General features: G+C 38.7%; 1 protein-coding gene across 3 annotated transcripts in view; it reads left to right on the top strand.

Annotated features, from left to right (window-relative positions):
- LOC132828202 (leucine-rich repeat-containing G-protein coupled receptor 6) overlaps positions 1-26,235 on the top strand; it is a 264,676-nt gene that overhangs the window by 145,108 nt on the left and 93,333 nt on the right. For 2 of the 3 annotated variants that reach the window (XM_060845144.1, XM_060845146.1), the window contains exons 3-4: positions 1,955-2,026; positions 14,732-14,803. In XM_060845144.1, the coding sequence (XP_060701127.1) occupies positions 1,955-2,026; positions 14,732-14,803 (144 nt within the window). Of the gene's footprint in view, positions 1-1,954; positions 2,027-6,950; positions 7,032-14,731; positions 14,804-26,235 lie in introns of those variants that run through there. The other variant, XM_060845147.1, reaches the window with a different exon arrangement.

Raw genomic sequence — 26,235 nt, 5'->3', positions numbered from 1 at the left:
GGTATCAGTACTTTGATAAAGATCACATTGTTCAGTTAGCATGATTGGATATTGAACAAATTTGTTGTAGTGACTGAAATCTCCTTCAGAGAGAAAAAAAAATTCACAGAACCAGCGGTCTGACATCAAGAGTCGCTAATCAAATTGATATATTTGTTATGGTATCTAATTGCTTTAAAATAATTGGTGCAATACTGCAAAGGAAGTAATACATGACCATGACAATGACTGTCCTTTAGTCTGCACTGTAGTTTTGCGAAACTCGGACAGCACACGACTACCGAGACATAAGGGAACTAACCTGTGTTCAACCATTATCCAGGAACTCTTGGCCCCATAAATTACCTTAAAATGGTGAAAACATATTCTTAATTGATATGATTCTAGCCATACATTCAAAGTTTAATTTTAAAGTAAATAACTGTGATCTTAGTCTAAAATTGCTTTGGGAGTTGTCATAGCAAATGGGGTTATATTGTGAATTGGGTATCCTGTTAGGTTCTTTTTCTTGAGACTCTTACACACTTGATGCAACTGCAATACACCAAACTTCTGTAAACAGCCAAAACTTATTATGCAAGTAGAAGCTTTGGAGGACCACTTAACACTCTTTGCAGTGCTTGTGAAGCATGTCAAGAGAAGTTCTCTGAACAAAGGGACCAGTTCTTCCTTTATACAAGATTTTACATCGCAGTCAGTCTTGCCCACAAGGCAACCCTCAGCCACTCCCCCATCATTACATGCCACTCAAAACATAATGTAGTGATTTGATTATTTCCAGAAACAATGTAATTTAAATAATTAATTAATAGCAAGATCTGGTATAATTTTTTTTTAAACTGCAGGGTGCGGTTATCATTATTCTTATTGATTCTAAATACTCAGAGGTGCAATGTAAATTTACTCTGATAGCAGGAGATGGCAGTGTAAATTTTTTACATTCTACCTGCAAGACAGAGAAACATACCGCCCTACCTCTGGGACATCCAATTTCTTGAAGGTCAGCAGAGCAAAATAACCCTTTAACATCTCATCCCACTTGCAATTTTCTCCCTTTAACATACTTAGATATTTCTTAAACGGCCTGTTCAGACTTGCTATGATACTCACCTCTGGATCAGATGGCAATGGAACCCAGGTACCCCTGGCTCAGAGGTAAGGACATTCCTACTGGGCCACAAGAACCCCTCAAAAAATTATATTGTTTTGTAAATTTTTTGTTCTCCTCAAAGTGAGGGATAAATAATTCCTTGTCATGTGAAGCACAATATATTTTAGTATTATCTTAGTATCACTTCAACCATGATTGCCAGTTAAGCAGTGCTAATCTCAAGATAGCATTTGTCCTTTTAATTTTAGCTCAGCAATGCTTTAGTTCCACAAAGCCATCTAGATTCTAGCTGGATTGGAATTCAATGCCCTTGTCCATTTCTAACCATTTTTGTGAACAGAGAACTTTAACAGAAAGCCATTAAAATGTACCTACCCACAAAGTGTGTGGATGGCTACCAGTCAATTAAGGCTACAATAATTCAAAATATTTTAGCCTTGTATAATTGCTAACCAAAAGAAACTGCGAATGTTGAAAGTCAGAAACAAAAACAGAAATAATTGAGAAACTCAACAAATCTGGCAATACAAGTTACAGCTCAAAGGTTGGAGGCATGGTGGGGAATTTGGAGTTATTTACTCAGCTTCGGTATTCTGAAATGTTTTCAGTCAGGAATATTCAGCAGTATATACTAGTTATGTAATAGTGAATAACTGCATACATTTATTAAAATATCATGTAACTTGTTACAATCTGGTTAGAGGTTAACTTGTACACCTGTTCCTAGTATTACACAGCTGGTAATCAATACTTGTATTTCCATTGCTATCAATTAGCTATTTTCATGGTGGATAATTTTGCTAAGATTAATTCCACATGGCAATGTTCTCCTTTCTCTTACAGACGGCTGTCTGGAAATCACCTTGCACAGATCCCCATGCATGCTTTTGCTGGCCTCTACAATCTGAAAGTCCTGTAAGTATCAATATTCAGGTCACACCAAAATTTCTCAACTACTATAATGAATACAAATATTGACATTACCTCCTGAAATCTTCATTCAGGTTCAACTCAAGGTGTAGAATGGAGAACCGAATTGAGTATCTTTTGCACTGGAGTAGTGCACCATGCTTATATTTGAATAATGTTTGGATATCACATTAAACCATCCGAAAATGTTTTTAAGAATGCTCACTTTTAATTGCCCTTGCTGTTTTTGTATAGGCAAACTATTTAATGTGAGCAGAGTCAATAGCTTTTGTTAGTTTTAAAGAAAAGATTCGAGAAATGTGTACATGTGAATAAGCTTGGCTTTATATTAAATTGTAACCAACATTCCTGTAGGAAACTCCTGATAACAGTTCCATAAATAAACCCTCGAAAAAGATATTAATGCTCACAGAATGTAGAAGGCCATTTCATTCATCTTGCCTACAACTAGCTCTATTAGCTCGTCTGGCTGTGTTACGTAGTGCCAATCTCCTGCCTTTTTCCAATATTCCTGTGCACATTTTCAATCCAAATAATCGTCCAATGCCCTCTTGATTGTCTCAATTGAACCTGCCCCCAGCATGTTTCCAGGCAGTTCATTTCATTCCCTAATTACTTGCTGTGTGAAAAGGTTTTTCTCACATCGCCCTTGTTTCATTTGCCCCCATCACTTTACATTTATGTCCCTTTGTTCTTGTTTCTCTTACAAGCAGAAACAGCTTCACTCTATAAACTCTCCTGCCCATTCATGATTTGAAAACCTTAATCAGATCTTTTCTCAGCCACCTTCTCTCCAGGGAGGAGAGTCCCAACTTGTTCATTCTATCCACACACCTGACGTTTCTGATATCTGTAATCATTCTAGTATATCACAACTGCGCACTCACCAATGCATTTACATCTTTCTTATGATGTGGTGCCCAGAACTGTACACAATACTATAGCTGAGATCTACCAAATGTCTTGTAAAAGTTCAACATCATCTCTTTGCTCTTGTATTCTATACCGTATTAATAAAGCTCTGTTTACTGCTCTCTCCACCTGTCCTGCCACTTTCAATGATCTGTACACATCTACATCCAGGTCCCACAGCTCTTTCCCTCCCTTTTGAATTGTACCCACTGTTTCATGTTGTTGTTCAGTCTTCTTCAGACCAAAGTGCATCATGGTGATCATGCAACATTTTTCAAATGATTAAAGAACTGTACAGGAACTGGGACTATTTGCCTAACATTGGAAACTAATAATTCTTCTTTCCCAACATGTTTTATGGATGGGCTGAGTTCCTTGAATCAAACACAGTCCCTGATCAAAGAAATGGACATTGGAAAGGGGTGGGAACAGAAAGAACCAACCCCTACATTTGTTCCCAATTTTTCTCTCCCCCTCGACACACCTCCATGAAAACCCATCCCCTCCCTATTATTGGTCTTCGTCTGCCATAATCCTTGGACTCTTGGGTTGGAGAGGGCGGTACTGGGGGAGCTGGTGCAGAAGGGTGCTCCTTTTGGTAGCACTTACAGCTCCCTTGGTTGTAATGCTGAGCACAAGAGGCTTCCAGCCTCTGGCTGGTACCTCTGAATAGACAGCACTTCAGCCTCAGGCCCTTGTGGTCTTGCTACTGCTTGGTTGACTTGTGTTTTCTTGAGCCTTTCCAATAAGAGGCAGCTCAGTTTCTTGTCAAGTCTCCTTCAAGCAGGTAGGATTCCAACATAATTCAGCCCATAATGTGTGGAATTTGTGAAGTAACCCAGATATCCATATAGGTATGGTCCATGAATTGATGAGTACAAGGCTCACCCCTCTTTTCCCTCTCCACAAAGTCAACTAGAATTTGGGACGGAATATAATTGAGACAAAACGTAGAGATTGCAGGTTTCGCCTCAAATCCTAACCTCAAGCAGGCAAGGAATTCTAGTCTACACTGATCCCAGGAATATGTAGCCTCTACACCAAACACAATGTTGAATGTCTAACCTCTTGAAGGAATCCCATTCCAGCTGCCTTTTTTCTAAAGACCTCAATATGATTGCAATATTAGGTATACTATATTCCTTATCAAAGTTAATGACTGCTGAAAATGTGCAAATCACACATCAAATACCACCTAATCACTTTGTATTCACTGTGTTGAGCACAATGCCAGGTAATATGAAGAGCTCCTCATTTTATTTTGCAAGTTGAATTCCTATTTTACGAGTTTCTATTGCCTGGATCAATGTCAGAAAGTGGCTTTTGCCAAATGCATATTTCTGTTTTACATTAATAGAAAATACCTATAACCTCTTTGGAGTTGGGCCATCAAGTAGAAATTAGTTCTACATTTTTCATATCAACTACATCTACAATTGTTTGAAAAGTACCTTTGATGTCATGCAGTATTGATAGGATGTTGGCAGTCTTGAAGCAATGGCCTTTATATTCTTTGTTAAGCTAATATTTCAGCTTGGCTTCCAACACATTTTGAATGCTTAATCTATTATCAAATCATTGCACAAATATAGTTCCATTGAGCCAAAGTGGGATATATTCAAACTGATATTTCAGAACAATTACTCTTTTCTTTGAAGAAATTATTTGATGGTATAGCTCTGAATGTAACTGAGTCAACATTTGTCATGTAATTTTCAGGGGGTATTTTTAACCTTTCCCATTTGATGGGAAAAATCAGACCTGTGTCAGGTCAACCATCCATTTATCCTCCATTCATAACATTTCACACCAACTCAGTACAAATTTCAACCAGCTTAAAAAAGGCCCAAAATATTTAAACCTGCCGGGTGTTATTGAAATGCTGCTGGCTGACTTGCCACCTCTCTCTGGCAGAACACTTGAGAGAAGTGGCAGAAACCTGTGTGACCTGGAGGCTGTGACCATGTGAGTGGTGGGACCAACCATTGGGATGTTCAGTGGAGACTCAATGCTGACAAAGTAGGATTAGGCTGCTGCTTAAGAAAAAGTAATGAAGATCTTTGAACTTAACTTTTTTCGGCCTCTTTGTGTCCCACTTCATTTACTTGCTGGGCTGGCATGCTGTGAAGCTCAAAGCTGCTTCCAGCTCAAGCCATCTGATGGAAATTACACGCAGGTCACAATGGCATCATCAGTAATGGCATGAATGTATGAAGAAACATCTCAGCCTATTCTGAAGCAAACAGAGTAAAGTAAATTAATATAATGGCATGTCATCTCTCAGCTCCTGCAATGCAGCTAAGTGACTGGTATGCTTTCAACTTCATAACTTCCCTTTGTTTTCCTAACTTCCTTGTTTCTGTCAGATAAACTGTTCTCTATGTTATCAAATTTGGAACAGAATACAGTTGGTATTATCAAAAGTTGCCTGTAAAGAACATTGCCTCATCTTGTGTATCGATAACAGTCTAAATTCATATGGTTGGAACATAGCAAAATTTCCCATGATACCACAACAATAACAATGTTTTATAATGATAGGTACTGTTGGTTTGCAGCTATTTTGAGGAGTTTAAGGTTTTATTAGTTTACAGATTTAGTGGATCAACAAAATTGTGATTTGCAAGTTGCCTCTTTTCAAGTTTAAGAGCCTTCTCAAGGGAAATAAATGAAAAGAAGCTCAATGATTTAGGTTCATTGTGCTCCAATTTGTCTTTGACACTTCTCCCATTAATCACACAAATGCTTACAATGTCGCACTCAGCTTGTTCAGGGAAACCAGCAAGCTCAGATGGTCAAAGTGAAGTGCTTCACCGATAATGCAGCTTGAATGGCCATGATGGTTGAGTCAATTCTTGCCACTTCTCTTTGCTTCTTAGTGATATCATCGCAGAGAGACATGTGGAAAGTCATGACAAGTAACTCTCAAGGAATGAGGATACTGCTTGAAGAGAGAAAGAAAACATATTTCTGGGCAGTTCATAATTTGCGCTGTTGTTTTTAATTTTTGCTCTGTACAGTTTTACATCTTACACCTTCAGTGTTAATTTTATAAAGATATTTTCACATCTCTACAAAAAGAAAACACACAAAGAAAGAACAGAGAATATCTTCAGATTATGATTTTTCATCTGCGAAAGATGTACTGGTATGACAAGTTCCTACTAGAAGTCATAACAAAACAATATCATGAGTTTGCAAACCAATCACAGCAATTTCAAATTATATCTTCATTTGTTAGTTTACTTTGAATTATAATGAAAGATCCTGAAAAAAAATCAAGTTGCAGCTGAAAGACCTGCCTAATTGTTTCTGTACTAGACCCATCAAAAATAATAGCTTGGGAAAAAGAATAGACCACTTAGCCCTTCAAGTCATTTTGTCATTCAAAAGACAACTATGACCTAACTCTAACTGATACCTGCCTCTAGGAGAAAGTGAGGACTGCAGATGCTGGAATAATTCCTGAAGAACGACTTATGCCCGAAACGTCGAATCTCCTGTTCCTTGGATGCTGCCTGACCTGCTGCACTTTTCCAGCAACACATTTTCAGCTCTGATACCTGCCTCTACTCTAGAATTATCAAGTTACTATCTGTTTTATAATCTTATCTTGGCTGTATATGTTTCAAACAATAATTCAAAGCACTTTAAAGTGACATGGTCTTACCAATAAGAGTCCATATGAAAAGTGCCAATTGCTCCACTTCAGAAGACTTCCTTCAATGACAATTACTTCACAACAACTTATTTCCACAATTAGTAACATTCAGTTGTGTGAAGCCAAAACTCTACAAAGAAGAAATATTTTGTGGTAAACACATCGGTTAAACTCAACAGTGAAGAATATCTGTTTGGATAAGAAATAAGAAAATGACTGCTAAATCTGAAATTGTCGACCATCATGTTTGTTCTTTATTCATTCATGGGATGTACGCATCACTGCCAAAGCCAGCACTTGTGACCCATCTCTAATTATCCTTGAGAGATTTGGGAGATTTGTTTCGCCACTTCAGAGGGCAGTTAAAAGTCAACAGTTTTGTTGTTGCAGGTCTGGAGTCACACATTGGCAGACCAGGTAAGATTGGCAGATTTCTCTCCCAAAAGAACATCAGTGAACCAGATTGTATTTTTACGACAATCGATCATAGTTTCATGGTCACTGTTTGTTATGTCTCGTAGCTAGTATACAGTTTACTTCTAAGAGTCATGCTCATGACATCATCACCTGAGGGTATAACAGTGTCAAGCTGCATCTTTACTGGGGAAATGAAGCATGACACCCTGATGGTGGTCTGCTGCTCTTCTGTGTGTGTTTGATCTTTCAGGATTAAATTCCCCACATCTAATTCTTATGTGTCTGGAGCTAGCATAAGTATTGATTTATTAGGTACTGTAACTCCCTACTAAAGGCTGAAGCCCAGATCATGGTGGTAGATCAGCCATTATGAATAAGACTAGCTTTATATTCTAGATTTTACTAATTGAATTTAAACTCCACCATATACTATGCTGGAATTATGAACCTATGAATCCTGAGCATTAGGCGGAATCTCTGAATTACTAGTCCAGTAATATTTCTGCTCCACCATCATCTGCCCCTGTCCTGCTGTAGGAAGAGAAAGACAGGAGACTGGTTTAAAAAAAGCTTCTAAACAACTACTATCCACTGGACATTTTTCTGCAACTATTTGCATCAAAAGTTTGTGTTTTTCACATAGGTACATGTTTTACTGGTAAACAGAGTTAAGATAGGCAAAGTAAACAAAGTACTGTATTGTGAGGAAAGCAATAAATGTGTAAAGCAACAAAAGAAAAAGAAAAAGATGAAAGAGTGATTCGGAGAAAATAGCTTTCAAATCCTGAAATCTAGAAGCTTCCAGCTCTTTGATCAAGAGACCTTCAAAACGGATGGAGAATAAAAGACTTTATTAACCTGCTTTTTGTGCATGAACAGATTCAGTTACTGTACATTAGCTAATAGCACAGAGTGACTTTTCAAACTTAAGCCACAACTGATAAAGACGTATTCACTTCAGAAAACCAATTACAGAAACATTTAAGCAGGGACTCCAAGATAGGTCCAGTGAACTTAAATCTGTTTCGGTATCCCAGAGGGAGTGTGCCCAGGATAAATTCAGCTTTTCCATTTATTTCACTTCTCTTGTTAGCTAAGTAAACCTTCATTCATTTTGGTAGTACTTGGTGAAAAAAGAATCCTAATGGTTCAGCATTAGAGAGAATTAGCTACTGCTGTCAGAGGAGGCAGAAAAGAAGTTGTTTAATTAATATATTTTATCTTTTTTTTCCCCAGCTTTCAAGGGAAACTGCATTTAAGGCCAAAGTTTAAACGATTAGGTACAATGTATTGTGCAAGTGTTCTTGTAGAATATTCCAGTTTGCTATCATTGTAACTTCAGAAATAAAATTTAATTTATTATAGAAAGGCTCTTAAAAACTGCATTGGCAAGTTATCTAAATTTTTTAAACCTTTTTCCAAAGTAATGTGACACATCTCTGGTTTCATTGTGTCTGGCAATAATAAAGACACATTCTTCACTTCTTTAAACATTTGTTGTTGATATAAAAACTAAAGAGTGCTTCAGTTTGATTCATTACCATTGACTTCGTACAATACATTTGCTCTCCAGAAGTTTCTCGGCAATTCCAAATTGAAGCAACAAGCATTTTTCATTTTTGTTACCACTATTTGATGTCGGACAGCTAGCTGGAGATTTAAGTAAAAGGATGCTTTCAGTCTATATTGGAATCTGCAGGGCATTATTTATCGTGAAATTAAAATTTCAAATCTTCCATCATATCCTCCTTTGCATTTGAGAGATAAACTATAAGATTTTTGGTGAAATTTTTGGACTATTTTATTTACATTTGTGATTCCATTTTCCAACGTGTTACTTTTAAGACTACCTGTATTTATGCAGTGCCTTCAACATACTAAAATATTCCAAGATACTTCACAAACAGGCAAAGAAAATTACAATACTGAGTTGCATACGGAGACACATGGACAGAAAACCAAAACTTATTCAGAGAGGTTTTGAGCAGTATCTTATAGAAGAAACGTAAGATAGAGAGTCGGCGGATTAAGAAGAGAATTACAGAGATTAATGCCTTGGTGGTGCACTGGTACAGTAATTAAAGCTGGGGATGAGCAAAATGCCAGAATTTGAGGAATATAGACACCTCTGAGAAAAGATAACGGAAATTGCCTTTGGTGAGGGCATGGAGTGATTTGAAAAAAAAGACAATTTAATAAATTTGATGTAGAAATTAAGAGGTGTGAAAGAAAAGAACAATTAAGTTTTTGGTTTAATTTAAGCATTCAACAAGTTATTAGACATATCTGAAAGCTATTTCAACACATGCACCTCGCTAGGTGTTTGTTCAACAAAGCAAGAATTATCTATGTCTTTAGAAATTAACAAAACACTGATCCAAATCACTAATTTAGTAAACCTCAAAAGTTATGATATGGTCACATATTCAATGTATAAGTAACTTAAACCCAATCAATGTGACTTCAAATCTGGCAGAAAATGATATTTTAAGAAAGTAATTAGGGTGGTTCTATGATGTGGAGAAATAGGAGTTGAATATAGCACCTTTCACAAGTAAAGAACATCCCAAAGCAACTCACAGTCAATAAAGTACTTTTAAAACATTGTCACATTTTACTCACAGCAAATATAGTCACTGGGTTGCATATTGGAAGCTCCCACATCAGAAATGTGATATTGATCGATGTGATAAATATTGACCAGGACATCTGGGGCAGGTTCCCTGGCTCTTTTTTTGAAATGCCATAAGATCTTTTATATTGACCTGAGAGAGCAGGCATGGCCTCAGCTTAATGGCCAAAAGATGACACTTGTGATGGTGCCCATGAAGGAGCTGATCACTTTTCTCATGTATGTCTTGCATGCACGTCAGAGGTGAGACTGCTCTTGATTGATCCACATTTAACACCAGGAAGAACAGAGAATTAGTGGCAAAAAATGCAGTGTTGATAATGGGAGACATGGTGGGCCAAAGAGCCTGTTTCTGTGCTCTATAAGTAAAAGGATGACTTTAGACTTACCAATATCTGGAGAAAATTGTGGTGGCAACAACATGCAGTGGAAACAGACCCACATGTCAGCAGCAACGTTAGATTTAAAAGTGGTTGAGACATAACCTGGCCAGCGATCAAAATAATAGGAATTAATGGATGATGACAAGGATCAAGTGGTAGGCTGTGAATGTATGTGAAGGGGGAGGTTTGGGAGGTTTGCAATTAATTCAGTGGAAAGACTTCAGAGAACTGGGATGAGGATTTAAGTCAAAGAGGATCAAGAGCTTCTCAACACAAAAGCTGAGGAAGAAAAGGAGGGAGACTATTGCATTGAGAAACCTTGATGCTGATTCAAAAGACATGGCAAGGGAATAGGGTAAGTGTGGTGTTTAAAGAAGGAGAATGTACTTGAAAAACACAAGGACGGATTAAGGGTTGAGTTGTATATATCTACCTCACCATCAATGCAACAAGTTGGGTGGTGCGAGTAATAAAAAGATGGGGAGATATTTGTGAGGGACAAAATGTTAACAACCTGTAAAACAAGTTTACATTAGAAGAATGATCTTAATGGCATAGTGGTAGAATCCACATCTGAGCCAGGAAACCTGGGTTCCTGTCCCACCTGCAACTGGGGTGTGCAATAACATCTCGAAACAGGTTAATTAGAAAATATCTAAAAGCAACTGGATTCCAGTGCAAACATCTACAACAAGTTTTGAATACCAAATACTTTGTGAATGAACAATCTAGATGGAACTATAGAAAGGGGTGAAAATTCTTGTTTTGCTGTCAGAGTCCAAACATGGTCTAGTGGGGTGAGCTGGATTTGAAGCAAATTGGCAAAGCTACCACAAGCTATCATGAGAAGAAGAATGATTGAGGTAATGCTTGTATGGAGGCAACAACTGGTACCTCTATAGGCTCTCTGTAGAACGCTTAAACAGACAGAGAGGGATAGGTACTGATTTACTCAAGCTTAGGATAGTGACAGGAAAGTATGAAGACAGAGAATTAGCAATACATTAGCATTACTGGAGGTGTCAGGGCAAAGTACTTTAAACCAGAAAACTGAAACATTGCATCACAATGTGACCAATTGATCAGGACATAGTTGAAAAAGAGTCAAAGTGGGGCCAACAGAGGGAAGAGAAGGATCTATAAGTAATGGGCATGCACCAGGGTTACGGCAAATAGACTTAGAAGGAATTTAGCTTATACAGATATGGCATCAGGAAAAAGATGACTTGAGAATGGAGAATAGGAAGGACAATCTGAAAAATCAGCAAGTTAAAACCTGAGATTCTGCAGTGAAACGAAACTGTCTTGTAGAAATTCAGAATATTAAGATCCAGTTCAGCTTATGATAAATTCATTCAATAAAACTCCATGAAATGGTTGCTTGAAGGTAATGTTCAAAGCACTCCTTCCACGACATACAGGCACCAGGTTTATGTATGGTTTCAACATATTTCCTGCTTCGTTCGTGTTGACAAAACTTGTGCTTAAATAATAAAAGTAATGTATATCCTAGGTTGGACATTGAGCTTCTTTCTGCTTCTTTGATACGCTACAACTCTATAATTATTTGTTAAGTTCAAAGAAATTGATGCCTAAATATGATCTAACCTTTAAAAGCAGTCAATTCATTGTAATTATGTAATCTCTACAAAACCTGAGATAGCAGAGTGAAGATTAGCCCTAAGGGAAATAAACATATGCCAGTAATTTCAATGGGTGTTCTCTTGATCTCCCAATGTAACTTTGGCAAAAGATAGTCAAAATCTCCAGAGAAGGCGATGGAATGAAAATCAGGCTGATTCTATGAAAAGCAAATGATCCTCTTGGACAGATTTCCATCCATATAAATTCTGCAGAATTTATGCCTTGGTTTTCAACCACTTTCTGATTTCCTGGTATTTTTTCTGTATATCTCCCCTTCAGAATGGACATGATTTGGAGGTGCCTGTGTTGGACTGCGATGTACAAAGTTAATAATCACACAACACCAGCTTATAGTCCAACAGGTTTATTTGGAAGCACTAGCTTTCAGAGCACTGCTCCTTCATCAGGTGGTTGTGTTGGATGAAGAAGCAGCGCTCCGAAAGCAAGTGCTTCTAAATAAACCTGTTGGACTATACGCTGGTGTTGTGTGATTTTTATGTTGCCAGAGTTGGATAATTTGAGCTGCAGGGAGAAGTTGAATAGGCTGGGGCTGTTTTCCCTGGAGATTTGAGGCTGAGGGGTGACCTTATAGAGACTTGGAAAATCATGAGGGCATGTTTAGGGAGTCCAGAACTAAAGGGCATAGGTTTTGGGTGCGAGGGGAAAGATTGAAAGAAAGGGGTCCTAATGGGCAACTTCTTGCGTGTATGGTGCATGTGGAATAAGTTGCCAGGGGCAGCATGGTAGTTCAGAGGTTAGCACTGCTGCCTTACAACGCCAGGGACCCGGGTTCAATTCCAGCCTCGGGCGACTGTCTGTGTGAAGTTTGCGCGTTCTCCCAACTTGTGCATGGGTTTACTCTGGGTGCTCTGGTTTCCTCCTACAATCCAAAGATGTGCAGATCAGATGAAATGCCCATCGTGTTCAAGGATGTGTAGGTTAGGTGCATTAGTCTGGGGTAAATATATAGTAATGGGGAATGGGTTTAGGTGGGATACTCTTCAGTGGGTTGGTGTAGACTTGCTGGGCCAAAGGGCTTGTTTCTACACTGTAGGGATTGTAAGATTCTATGGAAGTAAGTGAGATTAGATTGGAGTGGGGTAACTGATCGGCATGGATGAGTTGAACCGAGGGTTTGTTTCTGTGCTGCACATCTCTATGACTCTAATGGAGTACAGGATATTGCTCAGTGCTGGATTTCCTCATTTTACACTGCCATTTTTTTGTGGAAAAACTTAAACAATGCTTATTGTCAGACTGCTTACTTTGAGGACAATCCAGTTGGACTATCTTTGAGTCAATACTATTTCAACCCAGAACTCAAATCCAATCCCACTTTGTTCTTCCCTTTATCTAATCCGGAGTTTGAGTTTGGTGTTTCTTTTCAACTGCTTTGACTGAGATCAGATTGACTTGGAACAAACTTAAATTTGAAGCCTTCCTGATCGACTTCAAGTCTTTGGAGAAATTCCCTTGGTGTGATGAAATAAATGAAATATCCTCAAAAGTAAGCAGATTTCAAAGGCAGAGAGAAAGTACAAGGAGAGATAATGGGCGGCATGGTGGCACAGTGGTTAGCACTGCTGCCTCACAGCATCAGGGGCCTGGGTTCAATTCCCGCCTCAGGTGACTCTCTGTGTGGAGTTTGCACGTTCTCCCCGTGTCTGCGTGGGTTTCCTCTGGGTGCTCTGGTTTCCTCCCACAGTCACAAAGATGTGCGGGTCAGGTGAATTGGCCATGCTAAATTGCCCCTAGTGTTAGGTACGGGGTATGGGTGGGTTGCGCTTCGGCGGGTCGGTGTGGACTTGTTGGGCCGAAGGGCCTGTTTCCACACTGTAAGTAATCTAATCTTATCTAATAATACCAAGCCAGCAGCTCTTCCAGAACTCAGTGGACTGTGGTGCCTTTCCTATTTTCAGCAGACCTCCCAAGTCAGCCTCAGCTGTGTACCCACTGGAACCCTGGTATACACTCATAATGATAAGCATAGTTATCTTTGTCTTGAATGAGTAAAAGAGGGAAAACCATTTGTGGATCTTTCAATAGCTGAGACATTGCTGTTTTAATAGCAACAAAACTGTCAGCATTCGTCAAACTGACAGCAACCTCTGGGTTGAACGTTAAGTCTAAGTTGGGATCTGTTGCACAAATGTGTACCAGTTTGATATCACAATCCCAAGTGCAAGACATTTTTGGAGAGTCTGAGTCACATTTGGAATGATTACATGCCTTTAAGCTGGATATTACAGCCAATTACAGGGACTAGATTCAGTCTGCTGAGGTATCTAGCCTGCAGTGTGGATTGCCGGGTTACAGTGGGCTCACATCAGGAAAATGGAAGATGGGTTGGGCTGCATTACTTTCTGTGAAGGACTCCAATACCAATAATAACCACCTGCATAATCTCTCATATAAAGTGAATGCTAAAAGTAAAATTAACTGTAAAAAAATGTTGAGCTTTGTTTCCAACGGCACTCCAGTTTGAACACTTTTACTCCATTCATCAGAAATTGCCAGGTGAGGCTGGCAATATGAGAGTGTTGGAGGGCCAACGTACAGAAGTGGAAAACGTCCTTAATCTGACAGCAGCAGACTCCCTGCTGTAAATCAGTCTTTAAAAAATCCAAGTGGGTCTGGTTGCAACAAGCCCTCCAAGGTCAGAATACGGAACTTGCTCCAATTTCAGATTCCTAAACCCAGATTGAAATTCCAGCTCTTGAAGTCTGTACACGGCGTACGTAGGTAGACCCAGGGGTATTGTGGTAATTCCCCGATCCTCTACAAGGTGTACTGAAGACCTTGCGGATCACTAGGTAGGGAATGCTTATCCAGGTATGCACTCATTACTGGACGAAAAATGGGCCACAACCAATTTTTATTTCATATGTGCTCAGAAGCTCTCTTTCCCTGAACAGCCTATTCAAATTTTGTATTTTGATTTGATATCTAATTTGAGAAAAAAGTTTCAGAGAAACCTGAGGTATGAAATATTTGTCTTATTTTGGACATCAAAATAATAATTTTAACTCTCTTTTCAATAGAATGCTACAAAATAACCAGCTGAAGAGGCTCCCCAGTGAGGCATTATGGGACCTTCCCAATCTCCAATCACTGTAAGTTATCTAGAATTGCAACTAATAATTACAAATTAGAATTGCTTGACCCCTGTGTCATCTGTCTTTAGCAACGTTTGTTTTACAGTTGTCATAATACCTGTCAAATGTCCACCCATTAATCATGAGATTATTATTTTGGTTCTTAAACATACATCCATGTATTTGAATAAGCTTACAAATTTTTTACATTCTTTGTGACCACAAATCTCACTCTTGTGATGTGAAAAGCATTACGTAAGATTAAACCTGTACTTTTGTACTAAATAAAACTGAATTCATGCTATTCATATTAAAAGTCACATTTCATAATTACAATGAAATATGAAAATCCAATGAATATTGCCTTTGTCAGCTTTTATTTAATTTCAGCTTGACAGATAAAAGAGACTGTTTTTCTACCTACAATTTATAATCTAACAGTGCACAAATCTTTAACACACTGGTCATTACATTTTCATGACTAAATGTACAACGTAGCTCGTATATGCTTTTAAATACAATTAGGGGCACATGTGTGTCAGTGAAAGTATCCCTCCCTCTGAGCTAGAAAACCTGGGTTCAGGTTCCATCTCCTCCTGAGCTCTCCGTCATAACACTTCTGAACAGATTGATTAGAAAATATGTATAATGCAAATAGAGCAGTGTTTGAAGAAATGCTGAGAGTACAGAAATGTAAACTGTCTTCAATTCCAACTTTCTATAGGGACCCTTGACTGAAGCATTTTATAGGGACCAATTAACCTATTTGCAAATTGTCACTTTTTTAAGCTGTTCACATTCTGCAAATTATTCTATCTCCAGCAAAGCAATTATATTTTCTTGAGCACTTGTTACTGCAGTTAATGCAGTTGACATGTACATGCATTAAATATTGACAAAAATAACCTTCTGTATAAACAAGATGGTTGTGCTATTAAGGGAGCAGAATGACCAAATGATCTTTCTTTGCATTTGACTAGTTTAATTTGCAGAAGCATCGCATAAAGATAAAGAGGTGCTATTTAATTCATGGCAGAATTAGAGAAAGCAAATCATGTAATAGTAGACTGTAACCAGACAGGAAAACAGGATAACATTCACATGCTCAATAAACAAATATTGCCTCAATACACTTGAAACCATTCAAGGACATTGCTTCCAAAATCAGATAAGAATGAATGTAAAAAAACGAGGCTGTAGATAACAATACCCACATCAAGCAATGAACTACAATAAACGTTGTTGTGTCTTCTACCTCCTTGGGTTTTAACGCAGTTTTGATGGTCCTGGTTATCTTTTGTTATAAAAACACAGTAATACCTTTGTGTTCAAAGCAAAGCTGACTGCCAAATTTTTACTCCAATCTTAAGAGGTTGATGAGTCTATTTCAACGTATCTATGTTCAGACCATTCACACGTATTCTGGTAGACAGCAGTAAGAACCACTAAATGCTACGATGACATCTAAGCAGGGTGCACTGGCAAGAAACATCTGATCCTGCATTTGGATTCCTCAATTTTTTTTGTCAAAGCTGTTATACCAAAAACTTAGCTTTGTCTTGAAAATAAACAGGTTTTATACTATTAATACATTTATGATGTTCATTTATTTTCTTAGATTTTAAAATGATGAGTTACACAAAATGCCATAAAGGAAAACGTACATTTTTTTCACTTTATATTTCAATTCTCCAGTGAACAAAAATGATTAGGTAATACACATGGAGTTAAGGTGGAAATAAAATATCACAGGAAGCATTTAAATATAAATTTTTGAAAAGTTTGAATTCTTTGTCATATTTGAGAAGTTTGGTGTTCCACAAATATATAGATTCTTTTTTAAGGACTAGTGAGGCTATTCAGAATTATGAATTTAATACACAGTTAAAATCTCAGTTGCGTCTTGCTCACAAGATTCAACGTTTTCAAGGGTTTTTGTTGACATCAAGACTAAAACCATAATTTTTCAGCAGTTCAATTGATTCTTCGTCATTACACTCCAGTGTAACTTCAACAGTGCATCCAATAGGGAAGGGAAGAATCACTGTCAGCGGTTTCTGGGCTTTAATATATAGTTGCAACTGTGCAGATTCCAGAGGTTGCTCTGAGTTTAAGAGGACAGTAAATACTGATGATTGTGCTGTCATTACTATCGCAAAATCCATGCAACTATTTCTGGAACAATGCAGAATTTCTTCCTAGTAATTTTAAAGATATAGTTAGTTTAGGAAATGTAAAACTCAAGGCATGGTCAAAGTTTGTGAGAAGGTTTGTAGCTCGGGTGCTCGTTGTTGTGGTTCTGTTCGCCGAGCTTGGAATTTGTGTTGCAGACATTTCGTCCCCTGTCTAGGTGACATCCTCAGTGCTTGGGAGCCTCCTGTGAAATGCTTCTGTGGTGTTTCCTCCGACATTTGTAGTGGTTTGAATCTGCCACTTCCGGTTGTCAGTTCCAGCTGTCCGTTGCAGTGGTTGGTATATTGGGTCCAGGTCGATGTGCTTATTGATCCAATCTGTGGATGAGTGTCATGCCTCTAGGAATTCTCTGGCTGTTCTCTGTTTGGCTTGCCCTGTAATAGTAATGTTGTCCCAGTTGAATTCATGTTGCTTGTCATCTGTGTGTGTGGCTACTAAGAATAGCTGGCCGTGTCGTTTCATGGCTAGTTGGTGTTCATGGATGTGGATCGTTAGCTGTCTTCCTGTTTGTCCTATGTAGTGTTTTGTGCAGTCCTTGCATGGGATCTTGTACACTACATTGGTTTTGCTCATGCTGGGTATTGGATTCTTCGTTCTGGTGAGTTGTTGTCTGAGAGTGGCTGTTGGTTTGTGTGGTGTTGTGAGTCCTAGTGGTCGCAGTAGTCTGGCTGTCAGTTCAGAAATGCTCTTGATGTATGGTAGTATGGCTAGTCCTTTGGGTTGTGGCATGTCCTCATTCCATTGTCTTTCCCTTAGGCATCTGTTGATGAAATTTCGCGGGTATCCGTTTTTGGCGAATACATTGTATAGGTGTTCTTCTTCCTCTTTTTGCAGTTCTGCTGTACTGCATTGTGTTGTGGCCCTTTTGAATAGTGTCTTGATGCAACTTCTCTTGTGTGTGTTGTTGTGGTTGCTTTTGTAGTTTAGGACTTGGTCTGTGTGTGTGGCTTTCCTGTATACCTTTGTGGTGAATTCTCCGTTCGGTGTTCTCTGTACCATCACGTCTAGGAATGGGAGTTGGTTGTCTTTTTCTTCCTCTGATTCCTGTGAGTGTGGCGTTGATGATCTAGTGTGTGTTCTCTATTTCTGTGTTTTTAATGATTACAAAGGCGTCATCCACATATTTGACCCAGAGTTTGGGTTGAATTTGCGGTAAGACTGTTTGTTCTAATCTTTGCATTACCGCTTCTGCTATGAGTCCAGAGATGGGTGAGCCCATGAGTGTGCCGTTGATTTGTTCATATATTTGGTTGTTGAATGTGAAGTGTGTTGTGAGGCACAGGTCCAGTAGTTTGAGTATGCCATCTTTGTTGATAGGTTCAATGTCCTGTTGTCTGTTGTGTATGTCCAGCAGGTTGGCTATTGTTTCTCTGGCTAGGGTTTTGTCGGTAGAGGTGAACAGTGCTGTTACATCGAATGAGACCATGGTTTCTTCCTTGTCTATGTGTATATTTCTGATGATGTCCAAGAAGGACCCAATACCCAGCATGAGCAAAACCAATGTAGCGTACAAAATTCCATGCAAGGACTGCACAAAACACTACATAGGACAAACAGGAAGACAGCTAATGATCCACATCCATGAATACCAACTAGCCACGAAACGACACGACCAGCTATCCTTAGTAGCCACACACACAGATGACAAACAACATGAATTTGACTGGGACAACACTACTGTTATAGGACAAGCCAAACAGAGAACAGCCAGGGAATTCCTAGAGGCATGGCACTCATCCACAGATTCGATCAATAAGCACATCGACCTGGACCCAATATACCGACCACTGCAGCGGACAGCTGGAACTGACAACCGGAAAAGACAGATTCGAACCACTACAAATGCCGGAGGAAAGATCACAGAAGTGCTTCACAGGAGGCTCCCAAGCACTGAGGATTTCAAGGCATGGGTCCAACCTTCTTATTAAAATGCTATTCTTAACTCATAGTTTCTTGACATGTACTGACACAAATGGGAAAAAATACAATTGGCAGAAAATGTCCAATCAAAGTACACTTCACAAATCAGAAAATGAGATGTTTAACTGGTTACAGGTGTTAAAAATGCCTGTAACCCAGGTCATCATATGATTGAGACAAACTCATTAACAACCCTTAAATTTTCCTTTATTTTAATACAGATTCTGTTTTGATGGTTAATGCATGCAGCCTCGTCCAACACTTACTAACAACCCTTTTTAATCAGAAATAAAGCCAATCTGAGAAAAGAGGGAAATTATTTCATACATGGAAGGATTTTTTTCATGTTATTTCTTCTTGGGTTTAATTTGCATATTTCCAGTGAAAGATAAGAGCTTTGATATCTTGGAGCTGTTAAAACCTTGTATTTGACAATAATTTAATGGTTTCTGGATTTGAAAGTTGGCAAAAAATTCTAAGCTGTAATATTTATTAAATTCCCAGAAAGCCCCTATTTTCCTGAATATATGTAAAAGTTTTGGAATTAAAGGCAAATCTCATCCCTCCAGAAATATAAGTTTCAACACAACTGAGGCTTATGTGATTCTACTTCTAACCAATGCTCTTATAGTAATTAAAAGAGAAGCAATCTTAATTAGTGGCAAAATAATATAGTTGAAATGATCAGATTGCTGCAGTGACAAAAATGTTTTTCATTCCATCAATTATTGTTTTCCAGCTGTTTCTAGTCTCAAAATGTAACAAATCTGTTAGTCCTTTTCTAGACAATGCATACTTCCCACCCAAATCACTCTCAGGAAATCATAATGATCATAATGGCTGAACATTTTCACATTTCACCATGGGGCATCATGAAACATCAATGCTATCTGTTAAACATAGTAAAGGCACACCATTGAAGTTACAGAGTGGTATGCTCGTTCACATCTTTGCAAATTAATTTTGACTTTGTATCAACCCAAACTTTGTAACATATTTTAAGTGATCCAAATCACAACAAAGAAAGTATCTTTCCAAAAACCTGAATGAGATATGTATTTACATAACAACTGAAATATATCTTTTCAAACTTTACCTTCAATACAGTTATTGTTTAGTGTGTTGAGGGTCATTTGGCTCACTGTGAATATTAAAAGACAGCTGTAGAGAGTACCTAGGCAGAGGTCCACTTTCCCTGCCAGAGGTGAGAGTTTGCTGCCTATCCTACACCATTTCAACAGGAGCAGGTCTGTTGCATAACTCTGCTCTTTGATTGTGACTAACAGATACCCTGGAATTAGTTCAAAGAAAATAATTAAATGTCAAGGTTCATCTGCAAATTATGGCAGTGGATTAATTCATGATGTTGTCTGAATATCATTATTTAGATTACTGCTTCAGTTACTCCACTAAAATGTCAACAACTGATTACAGTCTCAACTGAAACATGGATAAAGGAAATGCTGATATCGAGTTTGGTTAAACAATAACCATCAATTCACATTGTTTTCAAGTCTTTTGGCAACTATTTTTCCTTTCTCTCCGAAGTGTGATTAACATAATGACCCCACTGGTGAGAATCTCTTGCCAGTCATTAAGAGCAAGAGGTGAACATCTCACCCCATACACTAGGGATCTATCACCTAAGGCTGCCAGCCAATTAGAGCTTGGCCACATCCAAGTCCTAAAGCCTCACAGTCAAAGTCTGATTCTTGGTGGGTCCAGCAGAAAGAAGATTAAGTCTTTTATATTTGGAGGTGAGAGAGAATACTGAAGGGGCCGATTGGAGATGCCCCCAACCCCGAACTCAGCAGGTCGATCATTAGTTGGGAAATAAACCACATTCTGGATGCTTTTAATCAACCCATCCAACCTTGTTATGATACAGCTCTGAAACAGATGGAAGTTGAACTCAGAGCCACAAAAGTTCCCAAGACATCTTTATAACCCAGCAGGAAGGCAGCTGATCAAGGAGGTGACCAGGTTAGGACATTAAGTGTCCATTCATTGCCCATGTAAGAGACTTAATTGTTTCAGATTTGAAAAAAACTGCTTGTAGACCCTTTTGCTGAGCACTTAATTGTGGAGTTGGTGAGAAGTGGGTGCATTTCTCTTCAAAAGAAAGAAAGCCATCCTTTTTTCTGGTTAAGATGTAAACGAAATAACAAATCTAAACTTGTGTAGTAAGCTTCATGTTAAATTTGTCAGAAGGAATGTGCACTTGCACAAAATCATATTTCTTCATCTTAGTTTGAATCATTAAACAAGAATATGAAGAAGATTCCTGGGGAAAAATGATCTGGTATATTTTGTTGATGAATGAGAACTCTACGTTTCAAATTTCATTTGCAGAGCAGTTTGATTTTAGCAAGCTATTCCACTTGTTTTAAAGTTGTTCACTAAAAATGATTTGAGGGAAAACAAAATAATTTACACAAAATGCATGGATAAATAGGAAATAAAGGAAATGAGATTCTTCCCGTTGTTTCACAAATCCAAATCCATCTTTCTAATAGCTACATCTTTGAATCTCTATAACCAGATTTGTTTCCCATCTCAGGACTGAAATAATCCTCATCAAAGTCACAAAAAAATTCAATATGACTGTGATCTTGCTAAATAATCCCTCCTCAATTTACTGACTCCAGTTTGCAATGTTTGACATGATTGATCACACACCATCCACCTCCAATTCCTCCTCTCAGTTATCCAGCTGAAAGGGACTGAACTCACAGTCACTCTCCTTTTTTCCCCATTTCCACAAATTACCTTTGTGGTTGCCAAAGATTGATTGTATGCATTCTACTTCTCATTGGTGTGCTGAGTGTCCTGCCAAGATCACCCAGAACTATAATACCAGTTTCCATATATGCACCAATGGCACCAGCTCTATCTCACTACCAAACTCTTCGCTATCTTTACTTTGCTGTACTGTTTGTCAAACGTCCAGTCCTTAACGAGCAGCCATTCCATCCCATTAAATATTGAATAGGCTAAAGCCACTTCCTTCAGTCCACAAAACAAATTCTGTTCCCTGGCCCTTGATTCCATTGCCCTTCCTGGTCATTGTCTGAGGCTGAGGATGGCTATTCCCAATATTGATCTTACCTCTTTCCTACATCTATAATATTGTTCACTTCCATATCTGTTTCAGCTCATTTGTTACTTAAGCTTCAATCAACTTCTTTGTTACCTACAGACTTCACTCTGCCAATGTTCTACTGACTTGACTGCCATCCTCTACCTTCTATAAACTTAAATTAATCCAACACTCAGCAGCCCATATATTAGCTCACACCTGGTCCCATTCAACTATCAACCTCTTGTGCATTGACTTAGGTTAGTTCCCATTTAACAATGCCTCAGCTGCCCATCTCTTAACACCTCCTACCCTTAATGTCCTCTGAGATATCTGTCGTCCTGTAATTCCATCCTCTGACATTTCTGCTTTTAATCATTCCTTCTTTGATAACCATACCTTCAATTGTCAGAACCCTAATCTTTGTAATGCTCTCCTAACCACCTCTACCACTCTATCTCCCTTAAAATGTTCTTCAAAATCAATGTCCGAATGTCTAAAATATCTCATTTTGTTGAATTATGCTTCTGATTCATTTTACTCTGCTAAGAACATAAACAGGAATAGACCATTCAGTTCCTCAAGCCTCCCCCACCATTTAGTGAGACCATGGCTGATATGCTGCAGGCTTCAATGCCTCTTTCATGACAGTTCGTCATAGCTCTCAACTCCCCAATAGTACAAGAATCTGTCTGCCTCCTCTTTAAATACTTTAGTTAACCATCTTCCCCAACTCCATGGAGTAGAGAATTCCAGACATTCACTGTCCTCTGTGAAAAGAAATTCCTTTACACCTCAGTTTTACATGAATTTCCCCTTAATCTGTGATTATGTCACTCAGCTCAAGACTCCCCTACTAGTGGAACCATCTATTCAACATCTACCCTGTCAAACACCCCTCAGAAGCTTGCATGTTTCAATAACATCACCCATTAATCTTCTAAGCTCAAATGAAGAAAGGCCGAACTGATTTTGCCATTTATGACAAGTCAATTCTTCATCCCAGGGATCAGTCCAGGAAATCTCTTTTGAACTGCCTCCAATGTTAATATATTTTTCCCTTAAATATGGTATTAAACTTGTGCACAGTACTCTAGGTGTGACCTCAACAACACTCTGGATAGATGTAACATCACTTGTCTATATTAAAACTCCACCTTCAAGGAATAAAAGCAAAAATTCCATTTTCTTACTAAATTACTTGCTGCCTCGATATGCCAATCTAATGTGTTTCATGCACAAGAACAATTCATCTGTTTTGGAGTCTCTCCATTTAAATAATTGTCTGCCTTTTTTAATTCTTCCTGTCAATGTGCATGGCATCACACTTTCCACATCACACTATCTATGTCCCCCTGCAGATTCCTTATGTCCTCGTTATCACATGTCATCCCACCTACCTTTGCATCATCACCAAATTTGGATTAATCTCTGCCCCTTCCTCCAAGTGAATAATATAGATCATAAATAATTGAGACCTGAGGACTTAGTGGCACACTACTAGATATTTCTTTCCAACCTTAACAAGACATGTTAATCTTGACTCTCTGTCTTCTGTATTAACTAATGCTTAATTAGCCCCTATACTGTGAGCTCCTATCTTATGCAATAACCTTTTATGTGACACTTTATCAAACGCCTGCTGTAAATTCAAAAATACTGCGGCTACCGGTTCCCCTTTATCAGTTCTAATTGTTACATCCTCAAAGAACTTTCATAAAACCATGTTAACTTTGTTTGATTAGACGCATAGGGTCATAGAGATATGCAGCACAGAAACAAACCCTTTGGCCGAACTTTTCCATTCTAACCAGATATGCTAAATAAATCTGGTCCTATTTGCCAGCACTTGGTCCATATCCCTGTAAACCCTGCCTATTGTTATATATCCATCCAGATGACTTTTAAATGTTCTAATTGTTCCTGCCTCCACCACTTCCTCTGGCAGCTCATTCCTGACGAGCACCACCTGCTGCATGAAAAAAATTGCCCCTTAAGTCCCTTTTAAATCTTTCCCCTCTCACCTTAAACCTATATCCTCTAGTTTTGGAATCCCACACTTGGGGAAAAGACCTTGCCTATTAACCCAATTCATGCCCTTCATGATTTTATAACTCACTGTAAGGTCACCCCCCAGCCTTCTTCACTCCAGGGAAAATAGCCCCAATCTATTCAGACTCTCCCTATAGCTCAAACCCTCCAACCCTGGCAACATCCTTGTAAATGTTTTCTGAACTCTTTCGCATTTCATAACATCCTTCCTATATCAGGGAGACCAGAATTGCACACAGTATTCCAATAGTGGCCCAACTAATGTCCTATACAGCTCCAACATGACTTCTCAACCCCTCTATATAAAGCACTGACCAATAAAAGCAAGCACATCATATGCCTTCTTCACTATCTCGTCACCCTGTGACTCCACGTTCAAGGAATTATGAACTTGCACTCCAAGGTCTTTGTTCAGCAACGCTCCCCAAGACCTTACAATTAAGTGTATAAGTCTTGCCCTGATTTGCCTTTCCAAAATGCAATACCTCACATTTATCTAAATTAAACTCCATCTGCCGCCACTTGGCCCATCTAATCAAGGTCCTGTTGTAGTCTGAGGTAACCTTCTTTGCTGTTCACTACACCTCCAATTTTAGTGTTATCTGAAAACTTAGTAACTATACCTCCTATGTTCACATCCAAATCATTTATATAAATGACAAAAAGCAGTGGACACAGCACGGATCCTTGTGGTCCATTGCTGGTCACAGATCTTCACTCTGAAAAGCAGCCCTGCACCATCACCCTCTGTATTCTACTTCTTAGCCAAATCTTATTCTACTTCTGTATCCAAATAGCTAGTTCTCCCTCTATTCCATGTGACCTAACCTGACTTACCAGTCTAGCATAAGGAACCTTGTCAAATACCTTACTGAAGTTCATTTAGATCACAACAACCACTCTGCCCTCCTCAATTCTCTTTGTCACTTCTTCAAAAAACTCAATCAACTTTGTGAGACACTCACAAAGCCATGTTGACTATTCGTCATCAACCTTTGCCTTTGCAAATCCATGTAAATCCTGTCCCTCAGTATTCCCTCCAACAACATGCCCATCATCGATGTCAGACTTACCCGACTAAAGTTCCCTGGCTTTTCCTTCCCACACTCTTAAATAGCGGTGCCACATTTGCCACCCCCAGTCTTTGGGCACCTTGCCTGTGGCTATCAATGATACAAATATCTCAGCAAGAGACCCAGCAATCACTTCCCTAGCTTCCCGCAGAGTTGTAGTGTCTTGAGGATTTATTCACCTTTATACATTTTAAGATATCCAGCACGTCCTTCTCTATAATATGCAAATTTTTCAAGATGTTGCTATTTATTTCCCTTTGTTCTCTATCTTCTGTCTCCTTCTCTACAATAAACACTGATGCAAAATACTTGTTTGGTATCTCCTCCATCTCCTGCAGTTCCACACATAGACTGGCTTGCTGATCTTTAAGGGGCCTTATTCTCTCCCTAGTTACCCTTTTGTCCTTAGTGTATTTATAGAATCCCTTTGGATTCTCCTCAACCCTATTTGTGAAAGCTATCTCACATCCCCTTTTTGCCATCCGGATTTCCCTGTTAAGTATACTCCTACTGCTTTAATACTGTTCTAGGGAATCACTTGATTTCTCCTGTCTGTACCTGATAAGTGCTTCCTTCTTATTCTTGTCCAAAACCTCAATATCTCTGGTCATCCAACATTCCCTACATTACCTTTCACCCTATTTAGGTACTTACTGTCTCTTGACTCTCATTATCTCATTATTGAAGACATCCCATTTTCCAGCCATCTCCTTTTCTACAACCATCTGCCCCTGTCAACTTTTGAAAGTATTAAGGTTTTTGAAATGTCCTGTTATTTCTTCCTTAATGATAGTCTTGAGAGCATTTATCCCAACATAAGATAATAGGCTCAGTGGTCTTTAGAGTTCAGCTTTCTGGCTCCTTCTCTTCTTGAATGAGGGTAGTATATTAACAGTTTTCCCATCCACCGGAAAACACGTAGAACCCCAATGAGTTCAGGAATATTTCAACCAATACCTCCATTATCTTTGCAGCCAGTTCCTTTAAATCCCATGGATTCGGGTTCTGGTGACTTGTCTGCATTAATCGCGTTAGTTTGTGATATACTTTGACTTTCAGGATAGAGACTGCAACAAGTCCTTTCCCCACATTAGCACGTTGATTATTTGATATCTTTGGGATTTTCACAGTGT

The sequence above is a fragment of the Hemiscyllium ocellatum genome, chromosome 26, assembly GCF_020745735.1.
Source record: "Hemiscyllium ocellatum isolate sHemOce1 chromosome 26, sHemOce1.pat.X.cur, whole genome shotgun sequence".
Classification (NCBI taxonomy): domain Eukaryota; kingdom Metazoa; phylum Chordata; class Chondrichthyes; order Orectolobiformes; family Hemiscylliidae; genus Hemiscyllium; species Hemiscyllium ocellatum.
The sequence above is the reverse complement of the archived record's forward strand: the minus strand, read 5'-3'. Positions and strand labels throughout refer to the sequence as shown.